This window comes from Sturnira hondurensis, unplaced genomic scaffold (genome assembly GCF_014824575.4).
Source record: "Sturnira hondurensis isolate 20B ecotype Veracruz unplaced genomic scaffold, ASM1482457v3 Scaffold0008723, whole genome shotgun sequence".
NCBI classification, from domain to species: Eukaryota; Metazoa; Chordata; class Mammalia; order Chiroptera; family Phyllostomidae; genus Sturnira; species Sturnira hondurensis.
Window position 1 is genome coordinate 728,278 of NW_028081354.1, and position 26,801 is coordinate 755,078.

The 26,801-nt window shown below is 38.6% G+C and overlaps 1 protein-coding gene across 3 annotated transcripts in view; it reads right to left on the reverse strand.

The window, feature by feature from the left end:
- FANCD2 (FA complementation group D2) overlaps nucleotides 1–26,801 on the reverse strand; it is a 69,813-nt gene that overhangs the window by 42,521 nt on the left and 491 nt on the right. Inside the window, exons 2-15 of one of the 3 annotated variants that reach the window (XM_037055608.1) lie at nucleotides 24,750–24,840; nucleotides 20,710–20,850; nucleotides 19,845–19,912; nucleotides 19,581–19,684; nucleotides 19,105–19,165; nucleotides 18,122–18,174; nucleotides 15,084–15,162; nucleotides 10,063–10,187; nucleotides 8,419–8,506; nucleotides 7,791–7,895; nucleotides 6,739–6,839; nucleotides 6,285–6,393; nucleotides 6,027–6,062; nucleotides 900–1,043 (exon numbers count right to left, since the gene is read on the reverse strand). In XM_037055608.1, coding sequence (XP_036911503.1) covers nucleotides 900–1,043; nucleotides 6,027–6,062; nucleotides 6,285–6,393; nucleotides 6,739–6,839; nucleotides 7,791–7,895; nucleotides 8,419–8,506; nucleotides 10,063–10,187; nucleotides 15,084–15,162; nucleotides 18,122–18,174; nucleotides 19,105–19,165; nucleotides 19,581–19,684; nucleotides 19,845–19,912; nucleotides 20,710–20,850; nucleotides 24,750–24,810 — 1,275 coding nt within the window. In that variant the 5' untranslated portion in view covers nucleotides 24,811–24,840. Of the gene's footprint in view, nucleotides 1–899; nucleotides 1,044–6,026; nucleotides 6,063–6,284; nucleotides 6,394–6,738; nucleotides 6,840–7,790; nucleotides 7,896–8,418; nucleotides 8,507–10,062; nucleotides 10,188–15,083; nucleotides 15,163–18,121; nucleotides 18,175–19,104; nucleotides 19,166–19,529; nucleotides 19,685–19,844; nucleotides 19,913–20,709; nucleotides 20,851–24,749; nucleotides 24,845–26,801 lie in introns of those variants that run through there. The other 2 variants (XM_037055607.1, XM_037055610.1) reach the window with 2 other exon arrangements.

Consider the following 26,801-nt stretch of genomic DNA (forward strand, 5'->3'; position numbering starts at 1 on the left):
AGGGCACATGCCTGTGTTGCAGGCCAGTCCCCAGAGGGGGACACACGAGAGGCAACCATACGCTAATATTTCTCTCCTTCTCTCCTTCCCTTCCTCTCTAAAGATAAATAAATAAAATCTTTAAAAAAATAAAATAACATCTTAAGACCCAACTACATATTTTCATTAGCTTCTAGCTCAAGCCCCAAACCACTAGTCTACCAGTTTTCTAAGAAGGTATACACTGTTAATATCCTAAATATTCACCTGAAAACACCATTCCTACCTTACAAAATCCTAATTTGAATGGTTTATATTGCAACCACTATGATCACGTAAGGTCACAGTGCTGAATGGCCAAAGAGTAATGGCTCAGTAGATGCATAATTATGTCTCTACTAATATTTCTCCACTCTGTTATGCTCAGGGTTTTTAAAAACTACTTAAAACAGAGATACAAAAAACAAGTTTGTCAAGCTACAGATAACAAATGTTTAATGTAAAATTAAGATTTGAAAGTCTCAATTAGCTTGAATAATGGAATAAAATTAACAAGATGCAATTTTAGGCGGGAGTATCAAGCCTTCCATTTTAAATTAAAAATCAGTTATATATGTAATTAAAAGACCAAAATTAAAATACTTTCTATAAAAAAAGAATTTGGGGCTTAAGTCTAATAAGCTCAACATAAACCAATTTTGTTACCTTTTCACTAAAAAGATGAAAAACAATCTTACGTTGGTTTTATTAACATCATAATGTCTCCATCAAAATAAGTAATAATCCTACTAGGTTTTGAAATATACTGAGCTCCGTGTCAACAAAGGTAGTGACGTCAAGACTGCCACACTGGGTAGGAAAGGTTACAATGACCTCTCTATACCTTTCATAGTAATGTCGTCTGACTCTCTGACACTTACCAAGTGATGAATAAAGAATGTACTGTACAGCAGCTGTTCTTCAAAGCAGCCTGATCGAATCTTATTTCTTAGCACCCTCTCAACATACTTCTTTGTCTGAGTGTTGGTGCTATAGATGATGAGAAGCATCACCAGGTCAAGAGTCTATTGTCGATAAATATACAACAACAGGAAAATGGTTTAATAAATCAATACATTTACTACCATGAATAGCAGCTCTCAACTTTTTTCAATTAAAACACAGAATGAATGACACTCATTTGCTAAACATACTCACAGGAGTATCACCTACATTTTTACAAAACACAGAAATATTTTTCAGAGAAACAGAGTGCCACAACTATAAACCACTGGCATCTTTTTTTAAAAGATTTTATTTATTTTTAGAGAGAGAAAAAAGGAAGGAGAAAGAGAGGGAGAAAAACATCAATGTGTGGTTGTCTCTCATGTGGCCCCCACTAAGGACTTGGCCTGCAACTCAGGCATGTGCCCTGACTGGGGATCGAACCAGCGACCTTTTGGTTCACAACCCAAACTCAATCCACTGAGCTACACCAGCCAGGGCAACCACTGGTATCTTTTAAGAAAACATTGACATACAAGTGAAAGTACTATTATTACTGAAACAACTTTAAACAGCTTAATATTTATTAAAGAAAAAATTAAAGTACTTGCCAACATTAGCATATATTTTCATTATTATTAGGAAAATTACTTTGTGAAAAGTTAGATGGTAAATATCTGTCAATATGACTGGGCAACACGGGGTTGCAGCTCCAGGGTATAAAGCCCCTGACTGAAAACACCTGTGGGGGTTGAGGCAGCAGTGGGAGAAATTCCCAGCCTCATAGGAAAGTTTGTTAGAGAGACCCACAGGGTCCCAGAACATACACAAGCCCACCCATTCAGGAATCTGCACCAGAAGGGCCCAATTTGCTTGTGGGTAGTGCAGGAAGTGACTGAAAGCCAGCAGAGAGCGGAGTAAGGGGCACTGTTCCCTTTTGGTCCCCTCTCCCACAACACAGCCACATGGGTTGCCTCACCCTGGTGAACACCTAAGGCTCCACCCCTTACAATGTAACAGGCCTACCGAGGATTTTTAAAAAAAAGGCCCAAATGAAAGAACAGATCAAAGCTGCAGAAAAAATACAACTAAGCTACAAAGAGACAGTCAACCTATCAGATAAAAAAGACCCAGGGAGCAATGAAGGTCGCATTACATGGAATAAAGAAAAATCTACAGGGAACCAACCCATCGGGAAGGAAACCAGGACTCAAATCAACGGTTTGGAACAAAAGGAAGAAAAAATATTCAACCAGAGCAAAAGGAAGAAATAAGAATTCAAAAAAATGAGGAGAGGCTTAGGAACCTCCAGGACATCTTTAAACGTTCCAACTTCAGAATCATAGGGGTACGAGAAGGAAAAGAGGAAGACCAAGAAATTGAAAACTTATTTGAACAAATAATGAAGGAGGACTTCTCCAATCTAGCAAAGAAAATAGAGTTTCAGGAAGTCCAGGAAGCTCAGAGAGTCCCAAACAAGTTGGACCCAACGAGGAACACACAACACACAAAGGCACATCATAATTTACATTAGCCAAGATTAAATATAAGGAGAGAATCTTAAAAGCAGCAATAGAAAAGGAGACAGTTACCTACAAAGGAGTTCCCACTAGACTGAGTTGATTTCTCAAAAGAAACCTTACAGGCAACAAGGGGCTGGAAAGAAGTATTCCAAGTCATGAAAAGCAAAGACCACTCTATCCAGCAAAGCTATCATTTATACTATAAGGGCAGATAAAGTGCTTCCCAGATAAGGTCAAGTTAAAGAGTTCATCATCACCCAGCCCCTATTATATGAAATGTTAAAGGGACTTATCTAAGAGAAAAGAGATAAAATATGAACATTAAAATGACAACAAACTCACAGCTATTAACAACCAAACCTAAAAAAAGAAAAACAAACTAAGCAAACAACTAAAATAGGAACAAAATCACAGAAATGGAGATCACATGGAGGGTTATCAGTGGGGGAGGGGGTGTGGGGAAGGTACAGCGAATAAGTAGTATAAATGGTAGGTAGAAAATACACAGGGGGAGGTTAAGAATAGTATGGGAAATGGAGAAGCCAAAGAACTTACATGTACAACCCATGGACATGAACTAAAGGTGGAGAATGAGGGTGAGAGGGGGTGTGTAGGACATAAAGGGAGGAAAATGGGGCAACTGTAATAGCATACATAATCAATGAAATATATTTAAAAATATCTGTCAATATGAAAAAGGTTAAATAAATTATGAGAGTCACTTTCAGAATATTACATAGGCATAAAAATGAGGCTATATTTTGACAAAGACATTCATGACATATTGTGTAAAAATGTTTTGAAAAAGTAACCTGCAAAATGTTAATCGTAGCAAAATTCTATTTTTGTAAAAACAATATATAAGTCCATATATGTAAAAGAGGGGGCATGCCTGTATTCACATGAACAGGCAAAGAATATCATCCTTGAAGAATGGCACGAAGAGTGAAGGGAAACTTCATTTTTTACATTTTTAGATTCTTTGTGGGGTTTCTTCCTCCCCAATTAGATTATTAACTATGTTTTAAAAAGCTAAAAAGTCAAACGGGGAAAAAAAGAATAAAAAATTACTGGAAACTCACACTAAACAGCAAACAACAAATAATCCAATTAAAAAATGGGAGAGGCCCTGGCTGGTGTAGCTCAGTGGATTGAGCTCAGGCCTGTGAACCACACAATCGCGGTTCGATTCCCAGTCAGGGCACATGCCTGGGTTGCAGGCCTGTTTCCGGCAGGGGACTCATGAGAGGCAACCATACATTGATATTTCTCTCCTTATCTCCTTCCCTTCCCCTCTAGAGATAAATAAATAAAGTCTTAAAAAAAAAAGCGAGAGGATCTAAAAAGATATTTTCCAAAGACACACAGATGGCCAACAGGTAAATAAAAGGGGCTCAACATTACAATGATCAAGGAAATGCAAATCAAAACCACAATGAGATATCACCTAATATATGTCAAAATGGCTATCATTAAATAAAGAAATCAACAAATAACAAGTGCTAGTAAAGATGTACGTGGAAAAAAGGGTACCTTTGTGCACTGTTGCTGGTAATGTAAGTTGGTACAGCCATTACAAAAACACTATGGACATTCCTCAAAAAATTAAAAAATATAACTACCATATGATCCAATAATTCCATTTCTGAGTATTTATCTGAAGAAAACAAAAACACTAACTTGAAAAGATATCTGCAAAACACTAATTTGAAAAGATATCCATCACTATTTACAAAAGCCAAGACATGAAAACAACCTAAGCATCCACCAATGGATGAATGGATGAAGAAAATGTGGCATAGTATACAGCTTGTCATTTGCAATGACATGGATAGACCTCTACAGCATTATGGTAAGTGAAATAAGTCAGACAAAGAAAGACAAATATCACATGATCTCACTTATTTGTGAACCTAAACAAAACAAAACAAAACCAACTTCACAGATATAGAGAACAGATTGACGGTTGCCAGAGGCAGGGAATGGGGGATGGGCAAAATGGGTGAAGCAGGTCAAAAGGTATAAATTTCCAGTTATAAAATAAGTCATGAGGATGTAATGTACATCATGGTGTCTGTAGTTAATTACGTTATACTATCCACTTGTAAGTTGCTAAGAGAATACATCACAAGAAAAAAAGTACAACTGTGTAGTGATGGATGTTAACTAGACTTATTGTGGTGATCATTTCGCAATAGATACAAACACTGAATCATCATGTTGTAACCCTGAAATTTATGTTAATCTTATCTTTAAAGAGATATTTTAATAAAAGTTAGATGTTCTGATTTAAAAAACAAAAAAGCCTTTAAAAAACAAATGACTTGGGACAACCCTTCACTGAAGGCCCTGCTCATTTAGGTACAAAAATTGAGAATCATTACAACAGAACTGAATACAGCTATTAAAGATGACAACAGGCATGCAATCTCCCTCCTAGGAGCACACCTGCATGTTTCCCCTCATGTACTTTTTCCCCCACAGGTGTGCATCTCCTAAACTCTAAGAGACCCCATAAGACTTGCAACCAGGAAAGCAATGAGCAGCAGCAGCTCCTTCCAGGCCAAGCGCCTGAACCTGTCTCCAAGGCCCCCTTTTCTCTGATTTCTCAGAGAGCCAAAGTAGCCCTGCCTAGACTCTCTCCTGCTGCTTCTTCTATCCTAGCCCCTTCCTTGTTTCACTGTCCCCAGCTTTAATAAACGTCCTCTCGAAATGAAAAAAAATGACAAAGATAATGTAGAAGTATGCAACGAGTTTATCACATAATACCAAGTGGAAAAAAATCAAAATTATACAATGATTAGAAATCTGTAAAATACGTATGCAGGTGGCCAAGGGTCATGCAAAAATAAAAGCAGTTGTTTTAGGATATTTTGATCCCCCTCACAAAACAATTACTGACTTTTTCATTGCTTTACTCATTAACATCAAAGCTTTAAAAACAGTCATCTAAAAATTAAATAATCCAACTAACAAAAACCCCACAAAACAAAACCCATTCCAACAATCCGTAAAGAAAACTAATCAATACATAAACAGTCAGTCATCTGGCTTCTTGACAGAAGGAAATATTTCCAGAACTAAGTCAGATTCAGTACCATTGCCTTGACAGTGGACGGATTCACTCTGGTCAAGTCAAGATGGGCAAAGAAAAGCAAAACATGGAATGCCATTACCTTGACAACTCTATTTGGTGGGAGGGAGGGCAATCAGATACAGGGCCCTAACTGATGACCCAGGTAACTCCAGTTATCAACTCCTCAGGAGTAGGGAGTTGGCTTCTTTGACTGCAACTCGCTACACTTGTTTGGAATGTCATGAACATTTTGGATTCATTTTATTGCCAGAATAATGAGTTGAGAAGACCATCTGGCATATCACCCCTTCATGGCATCTTCCCCAGACAGCTAATTTATATTAGAACAGCTAGAAAAGGCACAGAGGGATGACTGGAAGGACTACAAAGGAAAGCAGGAAAAAAAAACACTAACCAATTTCACTAATTTTAATACTTAAAAATTCATAGCATATGATCATTACCTTGTGTTCAGACTCTGGATCAGTGCGTTCAATTGCCTGGAAAAATAGGGGTCACAAATACATCACAACACATTAGTAGAACACTTCTCACCGTCTTCAGCATGCCATGCTCTCTTATTTGAGAAGCAAGCAACCACTATGTATCATTTCTACTTGAGTAACTTTTAAAACTTATTTCAACTTAACCTTCACTTACACGTGTCACTAACTAACACCCATTTCCTCCTTAATGTTTAAAGTACCAAAGATCTCACTCACCTTAATCCAGGCTTCTGCAATGGTTTTCTCATATCTAACAGCTGACTTTATCACATCAAAGAGGAGATAAACACAGTCCTCACCACTGTTTTCTTGATTTCCTGAAGAACTAAGTAGTAGAAGAAGGGAAAAATCATTCTTCCATTTAACATAGAGGGACCTTGTAAGATCTGGGTTCCTGTTTACTAGCCAGGTACCTTGGAATGAGTCACAATTTCACATATAAAATGGCCAATAAACTCATACTTCAGTCTATCTGGAACTGATGTGAATAGCCAAGAAAATACACACACCTGACTTGAAAAAAATGTATAGTATTACATTAGTGTAATATTACTGCCATTACTTATAGTTGTAAGTATTAAGATCTACTGTCCTGGCTTCAGAATAAATGTCTGAAAACTTTCCTTGCCTATGTGAGAAAAAGGATGATTAATGGCTGATGAACTTATACCTCGTTCGTCCTTTATTTTTCAACCTGCTTTGGGAAGTATGCAATAGTGATGGCAAAATACAATGCTGCAGATCCAACATCTCCCGAAGCTCAGAAACTACCTGTGAAAAAGAAATATTAGCTATGTGTTCTGCTCATGCATAGCAGATAGGCACAGTCTACTATCCCAATAGAACTGTAACAATTTTCTGAAATACCAACGAGGTACAACTATTTAATTTTTGATTTTAGAGGGAGAGGAAAGGAGAAAGAGAGTGAAAGACAGATTCATTGTTGCACTTGTTTATGCATTCATTGCTTGATTCTTGTACATGCCCTGACCAGGATTCGAACCCACAACCTTAGCATATGGAGATGAAGCTATAACCAACTGAACTACCTGGCCAGGACCACGAAGTAGTATGATTAAATGTTAGAAAAAGCATTTTGAAAAAGAGAGTTGATAAAAAATGGCTAGTGCAAGTATAGTATATCACCATACCCTTCAAAATTCTAAAGAGATATTACACTGATATAGCAAATATAACCTGTAGCAGCTAATACAGAACAGTAATATAGAACATCTGGTAAACAGTTCCATTCTCTCCTGAATACCATATAAATTAATGACTATTTTAAATTAGTTTGGGGACAGAGAAGAGCAATTAGAGCCTATTAATTTAAATAACTTACCTCCATCTAAGTTAGTCTTTTTTTAAATCCTCACCCAAGGACATTTTTTTCATTGCTTTTAGAGAGAGTGGGGGCAAGGGGAAAGGGAGAGGGAAAGAAAGAAGGAAAAGAAGAGGAAGCAGGGGAATGAGGGAGAGAAACAGAAAGAAACATTGATGTGAGTGAGAAACATGGACTGGTTGCCTTATTCTAGGTGCCTGACCAGTGATCAAACCTGCAATCTTCTGGTCTATGTGAGACGCTCCAACCAACTGAGCCACACCAGCCAGGGCTAAGTTAGTCTTTTTTGATTGCTGAGTTTCATAAGGGTATCACTGCTCTCCTCTGTAGTCTTTAGGATCTAGCACCTTATTGATGTTTTTTGGGAAATAATAGGGTACCTCAAGTGCATCTGTGGCTGTTACGGAATGAAGAATGAACTTGATTATCACAGGTAAGTCTTCCAATTTCACAGATGACAGCTTACCCATTACCAGCTGGCGGACCTAAACATAAAAAGCATTAAAACCTTAAATATTCTCATGTTAATACCTCAACCTAGTACTGAGTTGGTGGATAAAATTAGAAAAATCACTTCTCTAAGTTTTCTCATATGTAATTTAGGAAGAAAAACACCTGGTTTCATTTTTTTTCTAAATTCTAAGCTTTCAGTTATTAATGACCAGCTTCTTGTGATAAATGCGTGGTATTATCTCACATTTTTGAAGCCTGAATTTTCCACTATCTAGAGGAAGGCATAAAAAATTGTCATTCCTATAGGGAGCAATTTGTAAATATTCAGGCATTATAAGAGATTACCACTAAAACTTACTGCTTAAAACAGAGCAATGATCTGTCATAGTATGGAACATGAAATTCGTTGAAAAACAAAAGAGATCAAATGTCATCCATTATTGTTTTGAAAGGAGATTTTCCATGAATACAGTTGCTCCAAAACAACAACCAACTTACACTGGTTTGGAAGGTGAGAAAGCTAGCTCTGCCTCTGAAATGCAGAGTCCTCCCTACCTCAGACAGGAGCTGTGGGTCAAGTTGGAGGCTGGAAAGGACATCCAGGATCGGGACAGTGAGTGAAGTATTCTCTGTTAGAAGGTCACTGTGAATGGTGGAAAAAGAGAAAAGCTGTGCAACTTTTAACAGAGGTGGGCAGATAACAACTTAGAAAAACTACTCAAAGTAAGAGAAGAAAGGATATACTTACTTCCCATTAAATTATTGTTTATATTATGTTTCATTAAAAATTACTGTGATAAAAAATACATGCTCATTACAAAAAATTCAAACAGCATAGAAACAAGACTCCCTCCCTCACCGTCCCCATTACCCAGAGGTAATTGACTATTGAATTTGGTACATATCCTTTCTAAGAAAAAAAAAGTATAATTACAATACTGTATAATAAACATGACAGATGTGCAAAGTGCTACAGGAACCCAGGGTAGAGAAGGAAAGGACAGTGATAGATTCTAAGGCTATGCAAAAGGACAGCTGGAATTAAGCAAGCAAAGTTGATGTTATAGTGCTATACTCAGAACTATCCTGCCTGAAAGTACAAGGACAAGAAACCACTGAACATTTTTGGAGATAGCTTTGCACACAGCTAGAGAAAAAGAAGTACTGCAAACCAAATTTTTTTTTAAACTACCAATTCTAGGATAAGCAAGAAGTTGCATTAAAACAGAAACATGCCCTGACTCACATGGCTCAATTAGCTGGACATAATCCTATAAGGCAAAAGGTCACTGGTTCGATAACCGGTCAGGGCACATACCTGGGTGTGGGTTGGGTCCCAGGTTGGGGTGCACAGAACCAACCAATTGATGATTCTCTCTCACACCGATGTTTCTCTCCCTACCTTTCTCCCTCCCTCCCCCACTCTCTAAAAATAAATAAAATCTTAAAGAAAAAAGAGAACAAACACTATCATACAGGGATACTGTTCTCTCCTTAATTACTGTCCTACCAATTATTATTTTCCACATAAGTAATAGTAAGCAGTGAGTCTTGGCAATGAATCTGATGTAGCAATGTGCATCAGAATGAATTATTTAGGGACAAAAGAATGTAGATGTTTCCTAAGTTCCACAAATGATTAAAAAAAATTTTTAAGATTTTATTTATGTATTTTTAGAGAAAGGGGATGGGATGGAGAAAGAAAGGGAAAGAAACATCGTTGACCAGTTGCCTCTCATTCATACCCCAGCTGGAGACTGGGGCTACAACCCAGGCATGCACCCTGACCAGAAATTGAACCACTGACCCTTCACTTTGCAGGACAACACTCAACTAACTGAGCTACACTGGTCAGGGCCACAAATCATTCTGGTGTATGGTCATGACTGAGGACTGCTTGGGTGGGGGAAATGCTAATGAAACAAAGGCATCATGTTTAAGTCTGCAGAGAATAAATTTATAGACCTAAACCTAAGCCAGACTGCATATTCACAACAGATATACCTTTAAAAGTTTTAGTACATGAATTTACTAAATATATACTCATTTTAAGAAAAACAAGTCAAATCCCATAGCTTACTCATTGTAGGTAGGTATCTTCTTCTATATAAAATAGGAACACATTACACTACTCTTTGCATAATAAGACTCCCAGAGTAAAGCCTTGCTCTTTAGGATGGCAACAAGGTGCTTACCCACCTGAGTTGTTTCCCCACATCAGCATGCTGGGAATCTCCTAGGATCTCAGGTAGGCTGGTGATGAAATCATGCTGAAGGTACACTGGAGCAATACTGATCAGCTGCATGATCTTGGTGGTGAGATCCTGCAGAAGAGGAGACAATTAGAGTTGGAGTATATTACCAAGAACAGAGAAAGACTTCATATGCATGAAATGTAGAGTTGCCAATTATTTTGGGTACAATATGACAACTATAAACACACTCAAGCTCAAAAACAAAATTCAGAGGTAAATGACCCAGAAAGGTTCTTTTTTGAAAAATTGTATCTTATTGATTATGCTATTACAACTGCCCCAATTTTTCCCCCTTTACCCAACTCCATCAAGCACCCACCAGTCCCTCATGCAATCCCCACACAATTGTTCCATGTCCATGGGTCATGCATAGGTTCTTTACCTACAACATTTCCTATACTATACTGTACATCCACATGGCTATTCTCTAACTACCTATTCGTACTTCTTAATCCCCTCACCTCTTCACCCATTCCCCCATATCCCCTTCCCATCTGGCAACCATCAAAACCCTCTTTGTATCCATGATTCTGTCCTTGTTCTTGCTGGCTTAATTTGTCTTTTAGATTCAATTATTGATAGATATGTATTTATTGTCATTTTATCATTCATAGTTTTGACTTTTTAATTAAATAAGTCCCTTTAATGTTTCATATAATGGCTGGGTGATGATGAACTCCTTTAGTTTTTTCTTATCTGGGAAGCTCTTTACCCTTAAATTCTAAGATAGCTTTGCTGGGTAGAGCAATCTTGGCTGTAGGTCCCTGTATTTCATCAGTTTAAATATTTCTTACTAGTCCTTTCTGGTTTGCAAAGTTTCTTTTGAGAAATGAACTGACAGTCTACAGGAACTCCCTTGTAGGTAACTAACTCCTTTTCTTTTGCTGATTTTAAGATTTTCTCTTTATCTTTAACATTTGATATTTTAATTACGATGTGTCTTGGAGTGAGTCTTTTTGCATCTATCTCGTTTGAGATTCTGTGCTTTCTGAACTTGCATGTCTATTTCCTTCACCAAATTAGGAAGTTTTCTTTTATTATTTTTCATATATATTTCCAATTTCTGCTTTTTCTCCTTCTGGTAGCCCCAAATATGAATGTTGGACTGCTTAAAGTTGTCCCACAGACTGTTCACACTATCTTCATTTTTGGATTCTTTTTTTTTCTTGTTGTTCCAATTAATTTGTTTTTTGCTTCCTTATGTTCCAAATCATTGATTTAATTCGCAGCTTCATCCACTCTGTTGTTTCCCTGTAAATTGTTCCTTTTTAAATTAGTATATCTTTTGTTTCTGGCTGGATCTTTTTTATGCTGCTGAGGTCCTCACCAACTTCTTTGAACATCCTTGTAACCAGTGTTTTAAACTCTACAGCTAATAGATTGCTCATCTCCATTTTGTTTAGTTCCTTTTTAGGAGTTTTGATCTGTTCTTTCATTTGGGCCATGTTTCTCTGTCTCTTCATTTTGACAGCTTCCCTGTGTTTGTTTCTGTGTATTAGGTAGAGCTGTTTTGACTCCCTGTCTTGTTAGTGTAGCCTAATGTAATAGGTGTCCTGTAGGATCCAGTGGCACAGCCTTTCCTATCATCCAAGCTGAGTACTCAAGGTGTGCCCTTTTCGTGGGCTGAGTACACTTGTAGTTGAGCATTGGTTGCTGTTGGCAGGTCAATAGAAGGGATTTAGCCAGGCCAGTCAGCTGCAAGGATTGACTGTGACAACCGACCACCAACCTCTGCCCTCCATGGAGGATTAGCTGTGCAGGGGCAGGATTGTCGTCTGTAGCTATCAACTGAGTATGCTGGCCCTGGGATTTCCCAGGTGGCACAAGGTCAGCCCCACCTGTGTTTTGCCCAAGGCCACTCTGCCTGAGCAATATGAGATGTCTGCTACTTGCGCTAGGCTTAGAGAATCCCAGGGGAAGCCAAGCTACAAATCTAGGCTGGCTGCTGCTAGTGCCAGGCCTGGGGCCACTTAGCAAGAAGTATGGGGGCTGGGGACTCACTGAGCCCAAATGTTGCTTGTTTGAAAGGATTTAGAAATTTGTGAAGCATGAGCCAAGACCAGCCATTCATATAGCAAAGACACTGGGGTGTGCCCACAGGTTGGGTGGGACAGAGTCTCAGGGGATCTCCAGGGCAGGGCCAACATTGTTAGCCAGGTTGATGAGTCTCAGATATGGTACCCGCCTGCTGGCTCTGTGGGGCAAGGGTTCAGAAAAGGGACAATGACCTCTGCCTACCTTTCTGTCTGGAGAAAGCTGTCCCTGAGCTCTCACCCTGATGCCAGACACTTCAGTTCCTTCCTGTATGCCACTGGTGCCTTTCAAGTTGCTACTTCCATGCTGGATCTCAGAGGGAGTGAGTCTGAGTAAGTCTATGTGTGGGTTTTTTAAGAAGAATTGCTTGGGACTCCAGCAGTTTTCTACCACTGAATCAATGCCCGCTGGTTTTTGCAGCCAGAAATTACGGAGACTTATCGTCCTGGCACTGAAACCTTAAGCTGAGGTCCTGGTATGGGGCTAGGACTCCTTGATCCTGAGATACCCCTCCAGAATTTTTACCCACTGTACATAGATATGGGACCAGCCCGTTACACATCTCCACCCCTTTCATCAGTCTGGAAGGATGTGTTTTCTTTAACTGCATAGTTGTTGGACTTCATTCAACTCAATTTCTGATGGTTCTTCATGATGGCTGTTCTATAGTTTAGTTGTAATTTTGATGTGGTTGTGTGAGAAGGTTAGCTGTGTCTACCTGTGCTGCCACCTTACTAGAAGTTGCCCGACCCAGAAATTTTCATAAATGAGATGGTAAATAGAAAAAAAAAGTAGTGTGGCCCTGGGTGATGTGGCTCAGTTGGTCGGAGCATCGTCCTGTACACCAAAAGATGAAGGGTTTGATTCCCAATCAGGGCATATACCTAGGTTGCGAGTTTGATCCCCAGTTGGGGCTCATGTGGGAAAGCAACCAACTGATGCTCCTCTTCTACATCAATGTTTATCTCTCTCTCCCCCTTCCTCCTCCTCTAAAATAAACACATTATTAAAAATTTAAAAAGAAAGCAAAGGAGTAGGGTGGATAGTTTATTACCTAATTGGTCTATTATATACTTTGTTTCATTTAATCTTCACAACTTTATGGGGTTTCTGTGACAATTCCCATTTTTAAAATGTGGGGATGTGTTGTTCAGTGACACACAATTAATAAAGGGCAGACTGCCCTTGCTGGTGTGGCTCAGTGGATTGAACGCCAGTCTACAAACCAAAAGGTTGCTGGTTTGATTCCCAGTAAAGGCATATGCCTGGGTTGCAGGCCAGATGCCCAGTTGGGGGTGGATGAAAGGCAGCCTACCGATATATCTCTGGTACATCAACATTTCTCTCTCTCTTCTTCCCTCCCTTCCCCTCTCTCTAAAAACAAATAAAATCTTTTAAATTATTATTATTTTTATTTTTGGAGAGAGGGGAAGGGAGGGAGAGAAACAGTGTGTGGTTGCCTCTCACATGCCCCCTTACTAGAGGCCTGGCCTACACCCCAGGCATGCACCCTGACTAGGAATCGAACCAGTCCGCCCTTTGGTTCATAGGCTGGCACTCAATCCACTGAGCCACACCAGCCAGGGCAAATAAAATCCTAAAAAAAAATGCAAAGCAAAAATTCAAGCCCAGATGAGACTCCCAAAACTCATGTTCTTCCAAGTAAAGATTTAGCCTTAGAATATCTGGCAAAGATTAACAGAATGGTTTTAAGAACTGAAAAGAAATGGTTCTTAAGTACTAGGTTCAAAACACACTGAACTTGCCCAGGCTATTGTGGCTCGGTTGGGTAAAGTTCCCCTTAAATTGAAAGGCTGAAGCTTCAATTCTTGGTCAGGGCACATGCCTAGTCTGTGGGTTTGGTCCCTGGTGGGGGCATGAGTGAGAGACAGCAGATCAACGTTTCTCTCTTACATCAGTGTTTCTCTCCCTCGCCTTCCCTCCCCATCTCTAAAATCAATAAGCATGTCCTCTGGAGAGGATTAAAAAAGAAAAAATTGAACTTTACCAAGATGCTTGATAACAAGTAACAATTGCAAAAACTTCCTGAAATTTTACTAAATACAGTATTCTCCCTCATCTCTAGTGGATGCCTGATACCATGGATAGTACCAACCATATATATATACTACGGTTTTTCCAATACATACATACCAAATTAGGCACACTAAGAAATTAATAATAACTAATAATAAAATAGAACAATTATAACAATACACTATAATAAATGGTATGTGAATATGGTCTCTCTCAAAATATCTTATGGTACTAGCCCTTCTTGTGATGATTGAAATGACAAAGTGCCGGTGTGATGAGATGTGGTGAATTGAATGATGCAGATGTTGTGATCTAAAATTCGGCTATCACTGATCTTCTGACAATACATCAGAAGAAGGATCTACCTGCTCCAGGTGATCCTGGACCAGAGTCATGGTGTCAATAGTTGGATGTCAGAAGACGAAACATCAATGGTTGGGGAAATTTAACATTTTCCTACCATGGATGACCACAGGTAACTGATACCACAAAAAAGCAAAACTGCAGATAAGTGGAGACTTGTATATAATCAAATTGAAACATCTGCAGTGAAGTACAGTGGCTTGGGAATCTCATCACTTTTGAGAAAACACAAAAATTTATGCACTTTGAGGTGCTAAATTGCTTTCCAAATATTTATTTAATAAATGATATCTAGCCATTATAAGTAGGTGAATTTCTTTTTTTGGAGAAAGTTAATGGGTAAAATACTCATGATTCTCAAATTATCAAAGCTCAAAAAGGTAATGGATGAATTTAAAAAGTGTGAATTTTTCTGTTTAGAAAGGAGGCAACGTGAACGCCACCCCTACCCCCTCAGCAAATTGCAAAAGCCTGATGAAGTATGGAAATGCACTCTTTAAATCTAAGAGACGAAAAAGTCCCAAGGCCTACCTTGCTATCCACAACTTTGTCAAGCCATTTCAGTTGACTGATGATGAGTCGAGGCATGTTGATTCCATCACTGTTCATGCTGAAATGTTAGAATCAGAAAAGACAAGGAACTTAGGCTTTCTGACTTATACATCAGCAAGCATTTCAGCCATTCAATTAACATTTACTGAATACTTAACTACACCTTGTACACTGTGCTAAACATACCACATGATATGAAAAAAGCATGGGATATATGCTTGTATGCCTTGAGAAAGATGTCTGGAGGAAGAGGTACTAAACTGTTAACCATGACTGTATCTGGGAAAGGTTTACAGAGAGGGAAATAAAAGTCTAGAGAGTACCTCTTAAAATAATGAAATTTAAATAAAAAGGCAATAAACTTTAACAAACTGAGTGGGATGAATATTTTCTTTTTTTATTTGTTTATTACTTTTAGAGAGAGGTGACAGGAGTAAGAGAAGGAGAGAAACATCAATGTTTGGTTGCCTCTCACATGCCCCCCACCAGGACCTGGCCTGCAACCCAGGCATGTGCCCTGACTAGGAATCAAACCAGCGACCCTTTGGTTCACAGGACAGCACTCAATCCACTGAGCCACACAAGCCGGAGGAGATAAGTATTTTCAAAAGGTGAAACATGACACCAATGTGGTTAAGTCCCAAAAAAGGTAAGCATGTACTGCTATGAAAACATGGCAGGTCAAATTATATTATTTGTGAAAGTACTGAAAACCATTTATACATAAAAAACGCTGCCTGTTATTTCCCCCAAAATGACAGTATCTGCCTCCTCCCAGCCTAGTATACTCAGAGTTTTGGATCACCTCTAGCTCCTTTTCTGGACAGCATTCTCAGTCTTTGTGTACTCCTTCAAATTTAATTGCTGAAAGACTTAGCCAGGATATAAAGCAAGTAGTGAGCTATTCTGACAAAGCACGAATTTTTAAAGGCAAAGCTTCAAGTTTAATATTATTATTATATACAAAACCACGAAAAAACACATATGAAAGAAGAAAATAAAAAGGACCTATAAATCCTGTCATTCAGACATGTCCATTATTGATAGCCACACATGTAAACACATCTAAAAAAAAAAAACTAAGCTGAACTATAAATACTGATTTGTAACCTTTTTAAAAAAGTTAATGCACAGTATTTTTCAAGAACTACTATAAAGGACACATGGATAAAATCAAGGGGGAGGGTGGAAGCGAGGGAGGGAGCAGGGTTTGGCTCAGGTGGGGGGCAAAGGTGGGAAGAAAATGCAAACAACTGTAATTGAACAACAATAAAGTAAAAAAAATTAAAGCACAGTATTAAATAGACCTCTTTATAATTTTTAATGTCCACATGATACTGTTTTATGGATGTACCAAATTTACTTAACCCAATCTTCTATAATTGAACATATCAATTATTTGTAACTTTTTGTTACTTTAAACAGTAATCTTATTACTACATTCACAATTATCACCTCAGGATAAATTAGGGGAGACAGTTGAGCACTAAAGGATATGCAAAATCTAAGGCTTTGATACAAAGAACCTACTGCCCTTCAGAATTATTGAACCAATTTATGAGTTCATCAGCAATGTATGATCATGCCTGTTCATTACACATAAGGGAGATACTTTGAAAATGGAAAAAATGTGTTTATTATTATAAATTTGTGTCTTTAATTACTGACAAAATTGGGCATTAAAAAAATCTGATGATCTTGTATTTCTTCTTTTTTTAAAAAAAGATTTTATTCATTTATTTTTAGAGAGAGGGTAAGGGAGGGAAAAAGAGAGGGAGAAAAACATCAATGTGTGGCTACCTCTCACGTGGCCTCCACTGGGGACCTGGCCTGCAAGCCAGGCATGTGCCCTGGCTGGGAACTGAACTGGCAACCCTTTGGTTCTTAGGCCATACTTAATTCACTGAGCTACACCAGCCAGGGCAGTATTTCTTCTTTGTAAATTGTCTGTTCGTGATTTTTATCTACTTTTTTCCCCTAAGATTTTATTTATCTTTAGAGAGAAGAAAAGGGGAGGGGGGGAGAAAGAGGGAGAGCAACACTGATGTGTGAGAGACACATTGACTGGTTGCCTCTTGCATGTCCCCAAATGGGGACCTGGCCCACAACCTACACATGTGCCCTAACTGGGAATCAAACTGGCAACTGGCTGGTGTAGCTCAGTGGATTGAGCTCAGGCCTGCGAACCACACGATCGAGGTTCGATTCCCAGTCCGGGCACATGCCTGGGTTACAGGCCAGGTCCCAAGGAGGGACACGCGGGAGGTGGCCATGCATTGGTGTTTTTCTCCCTCTCTCTTTTCCTTCCCCGCTAAAGATAAATAGATAAAATAAAAATTAAAAAAAACTGGCAACCTTTTGGTTCACAGGCTGGTACTCAATCCACTGAGCCACACCAGGGTTATTTTTCTATTAGGCTGTTCATTTTTTCTAAGTTATTTTTTAAGTCAATTTTTTAAAAGTAGTAGGCTATAAAATTGGTAAGTTAAAAAACAGTATTCAGCCCTGGCTGGCGTAGCTCAGTGGATTGAGCACGGGCCTGCGAACCAGAGGATCGCGGTTTGATTCCCAGTCAGGGCACATTCCTGGGTTGCAGGCCGGTTCCTTGCAGGCTAACTTACCAGCAGGGGTCGCACAAAAGGCAACCATACATTGATGTTTCTCTCCCTCTCTCCTTCCCCTCTAAAGATAAATAAATAAATAAAATCTTTAAAAAAAACAATTGTTATAAAAAAAAAAACAGTATTCAGAGAATATATGACTCCAGCCCATTGGCTCCTTTCTTAGGAGGTAACTACTACCACCAGTTTATTGTGCATCCTTCTGGCACTATGAATTCACATAAACAAATGAAATTCCAAAAAAGACACCCCAGTAAAATTTTAGTAGTTATTTAAGAATCAAGATTGTGATAAATACGACCTTCAGAGAAACCAATGCTATTTCAGAGTAATCTATTCAGAGAGAAACTTAAGCACACTGGGATAATTTAAGCATTCCAGAATAACTCCACTTACCTTTCAAAAAGATATTCCGGCAACTTTTCAAACAAGGTTTTGATAATGGCAGGCTGAAAAAGAATGCACAGGGAGTTAAGATATGGTCTCAAAATACACAACAGAAATGTATAATTAGCCATAATTCTGCCCAACAAGTGCTCTTGGAGGAGAAACCCTGCAATAATTAAAATCCTCTTATTATAAGAATATCCACATGAATGCTGCTTATATTTTTAATATAAGCTGTTAAAACAAAGCCTTATCAATAATTTATCTTCTGAAAAATTGCAAAACGTCTATCAAAGCAATATTAAAATAATCAGATAATGAAAAATATCAAGTATGATGAAAACTGTTAACCCATGAAATGCAAATTTTAAGTTTATCAAATAATACTGCTTATATAATATTATCAAATATTCGCACGAAAAGATGATTTCTCTTTACAGAAACAAGAGGGTTCAGATTTAAGCTAACTAAATTATATTCAAGATTTCCAATGCAAAGGAAAAGATAATAGTATGGCAAGATTAACAGCAGGAGAGGAGAGGAAAAGTGGAGAATGGGGCGTGAGGGAGGCTTTTCATTGTATCCACAGTTTTATAATTTAAGATGTTTAAAACATGTCAGTGTATTGGCTACTCGATAAATTAAAAGATAAAGGAGAGATTAAGGTCAAAATCAATTTAATAAGCAAATAAAGACCTAAACAGGAGATAAAACAAATGTGAACATGGTGGAGATATAGAAGGTATCAGAGCACAGTATAAAATGAGGAAACAGAGGCCAAAGAAATAAATAAAACTTTGAGAAGTGTTGGGCTAATCAGCTCAGTCCAAAGATGCAGATACTGCTTTACCAGATGCATTTCAGCAACAGCAGTGTGGCAAACTGTTGCAAAACCAAATCCTCCCATTAAGCCAACTTTTTATCCTGTGCTCCAGCCACTTAGGCTTGGGCATGTACCACAAATCACATCTAACTAAGGGGCACAGTCTCACCTGTAATATGTCAATCCCCAGAAGCAATTTAATGAGGCTCTTAGAGTAAGATGGACCCATGCTGTAAAAAAGCAGGAAAAGAAAAAAGAAATTTTCTATTTTGTTTTCCCTGTGCTGATGTTTTTCTTATTCTTATTCCATATGATTGATTAAAAATATATAACCTTTAAAGAGAAACTAGCCTCTTATAAAAATACAAAGCATGACAAGATGGCTCTTAAGCCAGAGGAAAGTAAAGAGTTGAAATTCTATCAACACAGGTTGAGGCACATAATAAAAAACACTGTGGTTCTTACTCTGGTAATTATAAACTTAATAATTTACAGGTCAGGACAAAACTCTGAGGAAAAGAGAGCTATAAATCAAAAGTTAAATTCTAAAAAACATGTTCTGCACTCCCCTGTTCCCCACCTGCCCTTCCCCACCAGTTAGTGCAACACTAAATTTCAACAATGCTCCACGCCTCATCTCCACACCTGGCTTCTTCATCCTGAAGGCGTTCACAAGACAAAAGGCAGTTCCTGAAAATGTCTTGATCCTCGATGTAAGACTCCAGGCCACTAATGAATTCTTCTATTATCTTAAGGGGGGGGGGGGTTAGAGTAGGATTTTTAGTTTAAGATTTGCTGTGGATTAGCTAAAAATCATTCTAGCGCATTCAATTTTATGACAGTGTTTTTAAATCCCCAATTCCAGAGTACTGCTAGCAAAAGTAAAAGTACGAGGGAGAAAATACATACTTTGGGATAAGAAGGATGTTTCCTTAGAGTCTGAAACAGCTTCTTTTGGAAAATGGTTTGATCCACAGCTAAGAGAAGAGAAGAGTCTTTAACATCTCTCACCAGTTTTACTTTCCTTAAGACTAAGTTTCCTATCTGATAAAATATATTCAGAACATAATTCTGAGCCAAATCTCCTAAACCCACAATAAAACAAACAGCTTTCACAGAGATAGCTACACAGTGTTCTAAAAAAGACATGCCAGCCTGGCTTGTGTAGCTCAGTGGATTGAGTGCGGCCTGAACACCAAAAGGTCACTGGTTTGATTCCCAGTCAGGGCACATGCCTGGGTTGCAGGCCAGGTCTCCAGTGGGGGCCACGTGAGAGGCAACCACATATTGATGTTTCTCTCCCTCTCTTTCTCCCTCCCTTTCCCTCTCTCTAAAAATAAAGAAGTAAAATTTTTATAAAATTAAAAAATAAAATAAAATAGAAAAAGATGTGCCATAACCTTAGCAGGATGAAATAACCCATGCCCCCAAAGCAGGCCCTTACTGATGCCTTATATAGCTTTGTAATTTTCTTCTGAAATTATTCTGACACAGATCTAATTGCCCTCTGGGTATTAATTTATTTTTTCACAAGAAAACACAAAGCAATATAAATATGTGATACTTTTCTATAAAAGGGTGGGGGTCAGAAGTAGTTCACTTAATGTGCATTTATAGCAGGACCAAAAACTGTGACAATATTCTCTAAAAAGCAACTTCAATTTCACCCTTGTCTCCAGTCAGATAGATGGTGCTCCCATTTCTAATCTTCATTACCTTTCTATTTAGAAAATCCATGATTCACTATACCCAGGAAAAGAGATTAAAATATCACCTAGCTGATTCTGACTCTCTCCTCTTTTAAGAATAATTCCTGATGTCTTCAGAAGCTTTACAAAGGCACTGTCGTTTTCTTCAACTTCATTATAAACCTGAGATTTCTTTGTCTTTTTGGAAAGTGGTTGCTTGCTGGTATCTGAAAACAGACAAAATTTTCAGGAATGTGAATAGTAAAGCAATGATAAAAATGTAAACCCCAGAATAATAACCCTAAGAGGAAAGCTGATAGATTCCTGAATAATTATACTGGAACTGATGGTGTAGTAAAATTTTATTTCTAACAATGGTCAGCAACAGTGGCTTCCAAACAAACAGAAAAAAATTAACATATAAATTGTTTTCACCTACTGAGTTTTCATTTGAAGAATTCAAAATGTGACACTTCTGACAAGAGTAACCATGAAAATGTTTCCACTGAAATTCTAAAGCAGACAGGGTCTCTCAAGCTGTTCTCTGCAAACCATTACTCTTATGCAAACCAAAGCTCTCTCCAAAGCTTATGGAATCACAATTTCCAGGATGGGTCCTGGGAGTCTAAATTTTTAACAAGCTCTCCAGGTAATAATTCTGACACACACTCAAGTTTGAGAACCAATCCCCCAGATGCAGGGGGAGTAAGAGTGGGGCAGGTCCTCCTGCATTAATATCTGAGTACAAAGCCCAGGCTGGTTTCATCCCAAGGCTTTCAACCCACGAGAAGTAATAAAACATAATTAACAAACAACAACAAATAGGAACTTGAGGTTAAATATGATTATCTATTCTTCTCCCTTAATGATGAAACAAGTTAGAACTACCTTAAGAAAGTAGATGAACAGAAACTAGTATAAAGGACACATGGAGAACAACTAAGGGGGGTGGAAATGGGAAGGAGGTGGGGAGCACGGGGGGGTGGGCTGGGATGGGAGTGGGGGACGGAAAACTGTACTTGAACAAGAATTATATTTTAAAAAATTAATAAAAAAAGAAAGTAGATGAGTGCAATAAGTGAAAAACTATCAACTTCTTGTGGGAACTCTTAAAGCCTCTGTCAACCACACTGTCATACGGGCAATGTGTGCATTGCCTCTGGTAGGGTTGCTTTGATATGACATCTTTCCTTTATATATCACTATCACAACATTTATCTAGATCATAACTTTTTTAAGGAAGAAAAGGGAACCAGACTTCCGGCCAAGGTGGAGGCGTAGGTAGACACACGGTGCCTCCTCGCGCAACCTAAATAAGGACAACAACATTTAAAAACAAAAAACAACCAGAACCGACAGAAAACCAAACTGTATGGAGTCCCACAACAAAGGAGTTCAAAAAGACACATTCATCCAGACTGGTAGGAGGGGCACAGACGGGCAGCCAAGTGGAGAGGACTAGTGGCAAGGGGGCAGATGGAGAATCCAGCGAGGAGACAGATTGCAGTCCAAGTGGTCCCACATTTGCGTGCAGATAAACTGGGAGAAACAATAGGGGAGCAGGATGGACTGTGCAACCCAAGGCTCCAGTGCAAGGAAATAAAGCCTCAAACCTCTGACTGAAAATACCTGTGGGGGTTGAGGCGCCAGGAGAAACTCCCAGCTTCACAGGAGAGTTCGTTGGAGAGACCCACAGGGTCCTAGAATGTACACAAACCCACCCACAAGGGAATCAGCACCAGAATGGCCCAATTTGCTTGGGGGACGCAGGAGAAGTGACCAAAATACCCCGGAAAATGTAGCAAGCACTATTGTTCCCTTGCAGACCTTTTCCCCACATACAGCATCACAGGGCAGCTACATGGGTTGCCCCACCCTGGTGAACACCTAAAGCTCTGCCCCTCACTAGATAACAAGCGCGACAAGACAAAAAAATGGCCCAAATGAAAGAACAGATCAAAGCTCCAAAAATAACACGTCTAAGCAAGGAAGAGATAGCCCACCTATCAGACGCACAGTTCAAAACACTGGTAATCAGGATGTTCACAGAATTGGTTGAATTTGGTCACAAAATAGGGGGGAAAATGAAGGCTACACTAAGTGAAATGAAGGGAAAATGCACAGGGAACCAATAGTGATGGGAAGGAAACTGGGACTCAAATCAATGGAGTGGATCAGAAGGAAGAAAGAAACAGACAGAAAAGAATGAAGAAACAAGAATTCAAAAAAAATGAGAAGAGGCTTAGGAACCTCTAGGACATCTTTAAACTTTACAACATCCGAATTATAGGGGCACCACAAGGAGGAGAGGAAGAGCAACAAGTGGAAAACTTATTTGAACAAATAGTAAAGGAGAACTTCCCCCAATCTGGCAAAGGAAATAGACTTCCAGGAAGTCCAGGAAGCTCAGAGAGTCCCAAAGAAGTTGGACCCAAGAAGGAACACACCAAGGCACATCATAATTACATTACCCAAGATGAAAGATAAGGAGAGAATCTTAAAAGAATCAAAAGAAAAGGAGACAGTCATCTACAAAGGAGTTCCAATCAGACTTTCAGCGGATTTCTCAAAAGAGACCTTACAGGCAAGAAGGAGCTGGAAAGAAGTATTCCAAGTCATGAAAAGCAAGGACCTACATCCAAGATTGCTCTATCCAGCAAAGCTTTCATTTAGAATGGAAGGGCAGATCTCAGATAAGGTCAAGTTCAAGGAGTTCATCATCACTCAGCCCTTATTAAAATGTTAAAGAGATTTATCTAAGAAAGAAAAGATAAAAAATACGAGCAGTAAAATAACAGCAAACTCACAATCATTAACAACTACACCTAAAACAAAAACAAAAACAAACAAATAGAACAGGAACAGAACCACAGAAATGGAGATCACATGGAGGGTTATCAACAGGGCAGTGGGAGGGGAAGAGAGAGGGGAAAGGTACAGAAAATAAGTAGCATGGGTGGTTGATAGAAAATAGGAAGGGGGAGGGTAAGAACAGTATTGGAAATGTAGAAGTCAAAGAACTTATATGTATGACCCATAGACATGAACTCACGGGGGGGACTGTGGGTGGGAGGGGGTATACGAAGTGAAGGGGGGAAAATGGGACAACTATAATAGCATAATCAATAAAATATATTTTTAAAAAATAAATAAATAAAGTGAACTGGCATTTAAAAAAAAAGGAAGTTTCCTCTAACATTATTTTCCAAGCTACGTCATCTTCTGTTATTGTAATCATGGATAGAATTTTGTGGGGGGGAAAATCAGGGTATATGATCCAGCAGAATATGTTTCTGCTTTATCAGTTTATTTGTGAATAAACAAAATTTGATTATGGAAAAAAGGGACTATAGGGTTTTTTTTAAGGGTACAAACTATGTTGTATTTTTGTGTCCCAGCACCTACACAATGTACAACAGATAAGCTTTATAATACTAAAACCTCTTATGAATGTGGAGACTGACACTCCAAGACTGCAGGTGTGCCTAAAGTAATACATGGAACCAGAGGCAGAAACTCAATCCCAAATCTCCTGATACAGACTGTGTATCTTCTCCATTAAGCCTTCATGACTCTCAGCATTTGAAAGTAAGAATTTCACATCTTTTTAAGTGCCTCATACATTTTTTAATATTTGGTTAAATATATTGGGATGACACTGGTTAATAAGAGTATGTAAGTTTCAAGCATACAATTCTAAGCAACATCATCTGTATACTGCAATGTGTGCTCATCACCCAAAGTCCCCTTCCATCACTATATATTTAACTCCCTTTACCCTCTTCAACCTCCCCCACTTCCCTTTTGACAACCACTATACTATTATCTATGAGTTTTGTTTGTTTATTTGTTGCTTTCTATTTTATAACCCACATATTAGTGAAATCATATGGATCTTGTGCTTTTCCATCTGTCTTATTTCACTTAGCACAATATTCTCAAAATCTATCCAAGATGTCACAAATGTAGTATTTCATCTTTTCTTATTGCTGAGTAATATTCCACTATGATTGGATAAAAAAGATGTGGTACATATAAAAGGAATAGTACTCAGCCATAAGAAAAAATGAAATACTACACACACATTTGCAACAGGAAATAAAGCAATAAATGAGTAGACACTTACTAGAGGCATCTTCTGTCAGGCTCTCTTTATCCTCAGATTTTGATAGTCTTTTGGAAATCATTTGGACAGTTTTCTGCAGTTAAATTACTTCCTACAACAAAATCAGAGAACAGCTGTTACCCCCTCAAAGCTTCATAAAGTCTGAGAAGTTAAAGCTATAGCTCCAAAAAATCTACTCTATTCAAAATCCAAGTGTTCAGTGCTATGTAAATCCAGCAGTTGAGAAAATTTCAACTCCTATATCTGATCAATAGTCCCTTGCTTTCAAGACTTTACCTGGCTGCCTTTGTTAGCTTGGCCACTTCCCTCTTGCTGAAGGATGAAACCCAGTTCTCTGACATTCAAGATCCTTCACCTTCTAGCCCCAAATTATTTCTCTCCTTTATTTTAATAATCTAATACTACATATTAGGAACTGTTAGGTGTTGCGGTTACAATTATGAACCAGACATGATGATGCCTGACCTCAGGGAGTTCACAATATAGTAATGAGTAGTCTTGAGGTATTTATTTAACTACAGTCATGCCTCACATAAGGCTATTTCAGATGATGAACAACAGGTACCACAGAGGCCCCATAAGATTATAGTGGAGATTAAAAATTCCTATCACCTGGTGATATTATAGCCATTGTAACGTCATAGTACAACACATTATTCACATTTGTAGTGCTGTCAGTCATAAAAAAGTATAGTGCATGCAATTATGCACAGCACATAACATTTGATAATAAGCAACTATTCTATTGGCTTATAGTATACTCTTTCTACTTATTAAAAAAAAAAGGTTTTCAGTGGATTGTGTGCCAGCCTGCAGACCAAAGGTTTGCTGGTTCCATTCCCAGTTAGGGCACATGCCTGGGTTGTAGGCCAGGTCCCCAGTAGGGGGCACATGAGAGGCAGCCACACACTGATGTTTCTCTCCTCTTTCTCCCTCCCTCCCCCTCTCTCTAAAAATATATAAAATCTTTTTAAAAATAAAAGTAAAAACAGGTTTGCTGTAAAACAGCTGTGTACACAGTATCAGCCTCATACATCTGGTTACATCACCTGATTACATCATTTTCTCTTGTGCCTATTTAATCTTGTGTTGCACAGTAATGTACTATACAGGCTTGTAGCTTAGAAGAGGCTATACCGTCTAGGTTTGTGTGAGTACACTCTGATGTTTGTACAATACTGAAATTGCCTAATGACGCATCTCTCAAAATGTATCCCCATGATTAATCGACTCCTGACTGTACCGTTATGTGCTACACAGGAAAGCACAGGGTGTTAGGAGGGCTTACAAGTAAATTTAGTCTCGTTGGGGTGGGGGTGATGAAGAAAAGCTGAGACAATTTCTCAGCAATAATCTCTTTGGGAAAATAATTTTGAGCAGGGGCCTGGGTATTGAAATAGGAATTAATCCATAGAAGAGGTATGAGATAAGTAGGTCCAGGCAAAGAAAAACTCAACACTCAAAGAGGAAAAAGTGTGTAGAGTTACAAATGAAACTGCAGAGGCAGGGAGTGCCTGAACCACAGGGCCTTCCGGCCTATCTTGTAAACCAGAACCTACCTGGTCTTAGTGCTTTTGCATAAAGTGTTCTTTTCACCCCAAATATTCTTATCTGCCTTGAAACTACTACTCATCCTTCAAGACTCAAATGTCATCCTCCTTGAAAAATGTTCCTATCCCCAAGTTATTCCCTACAGTTATCCCATAGTTATCTGCTACTCTAACTTCCCCGCTCCACTGAGCATATGGAGGACTTCTACTGACTCCACACTAGACCGCGGGGCTCTTTGAAGGAAGGAACCTAGCCTCATTTATCTCAGTATCCCTAGTGCCCAGCACAATATCTGGCATAAAAAAAAAATTCTGAGAATATCTGCCAAATGAGAATGGCTGACAGGCAGGTAAATACTAATAGCTAACAAAAACTGTTTTACTTCAGTTATTCCTCACAAAAATTTTTAAGGCAGGTACATTATTATCACAATCAATGAAAGATCTGAGATTCTAACTCAGGCAATCTCACTGCAGAATCCGCCCTCTTAACTATCACCTA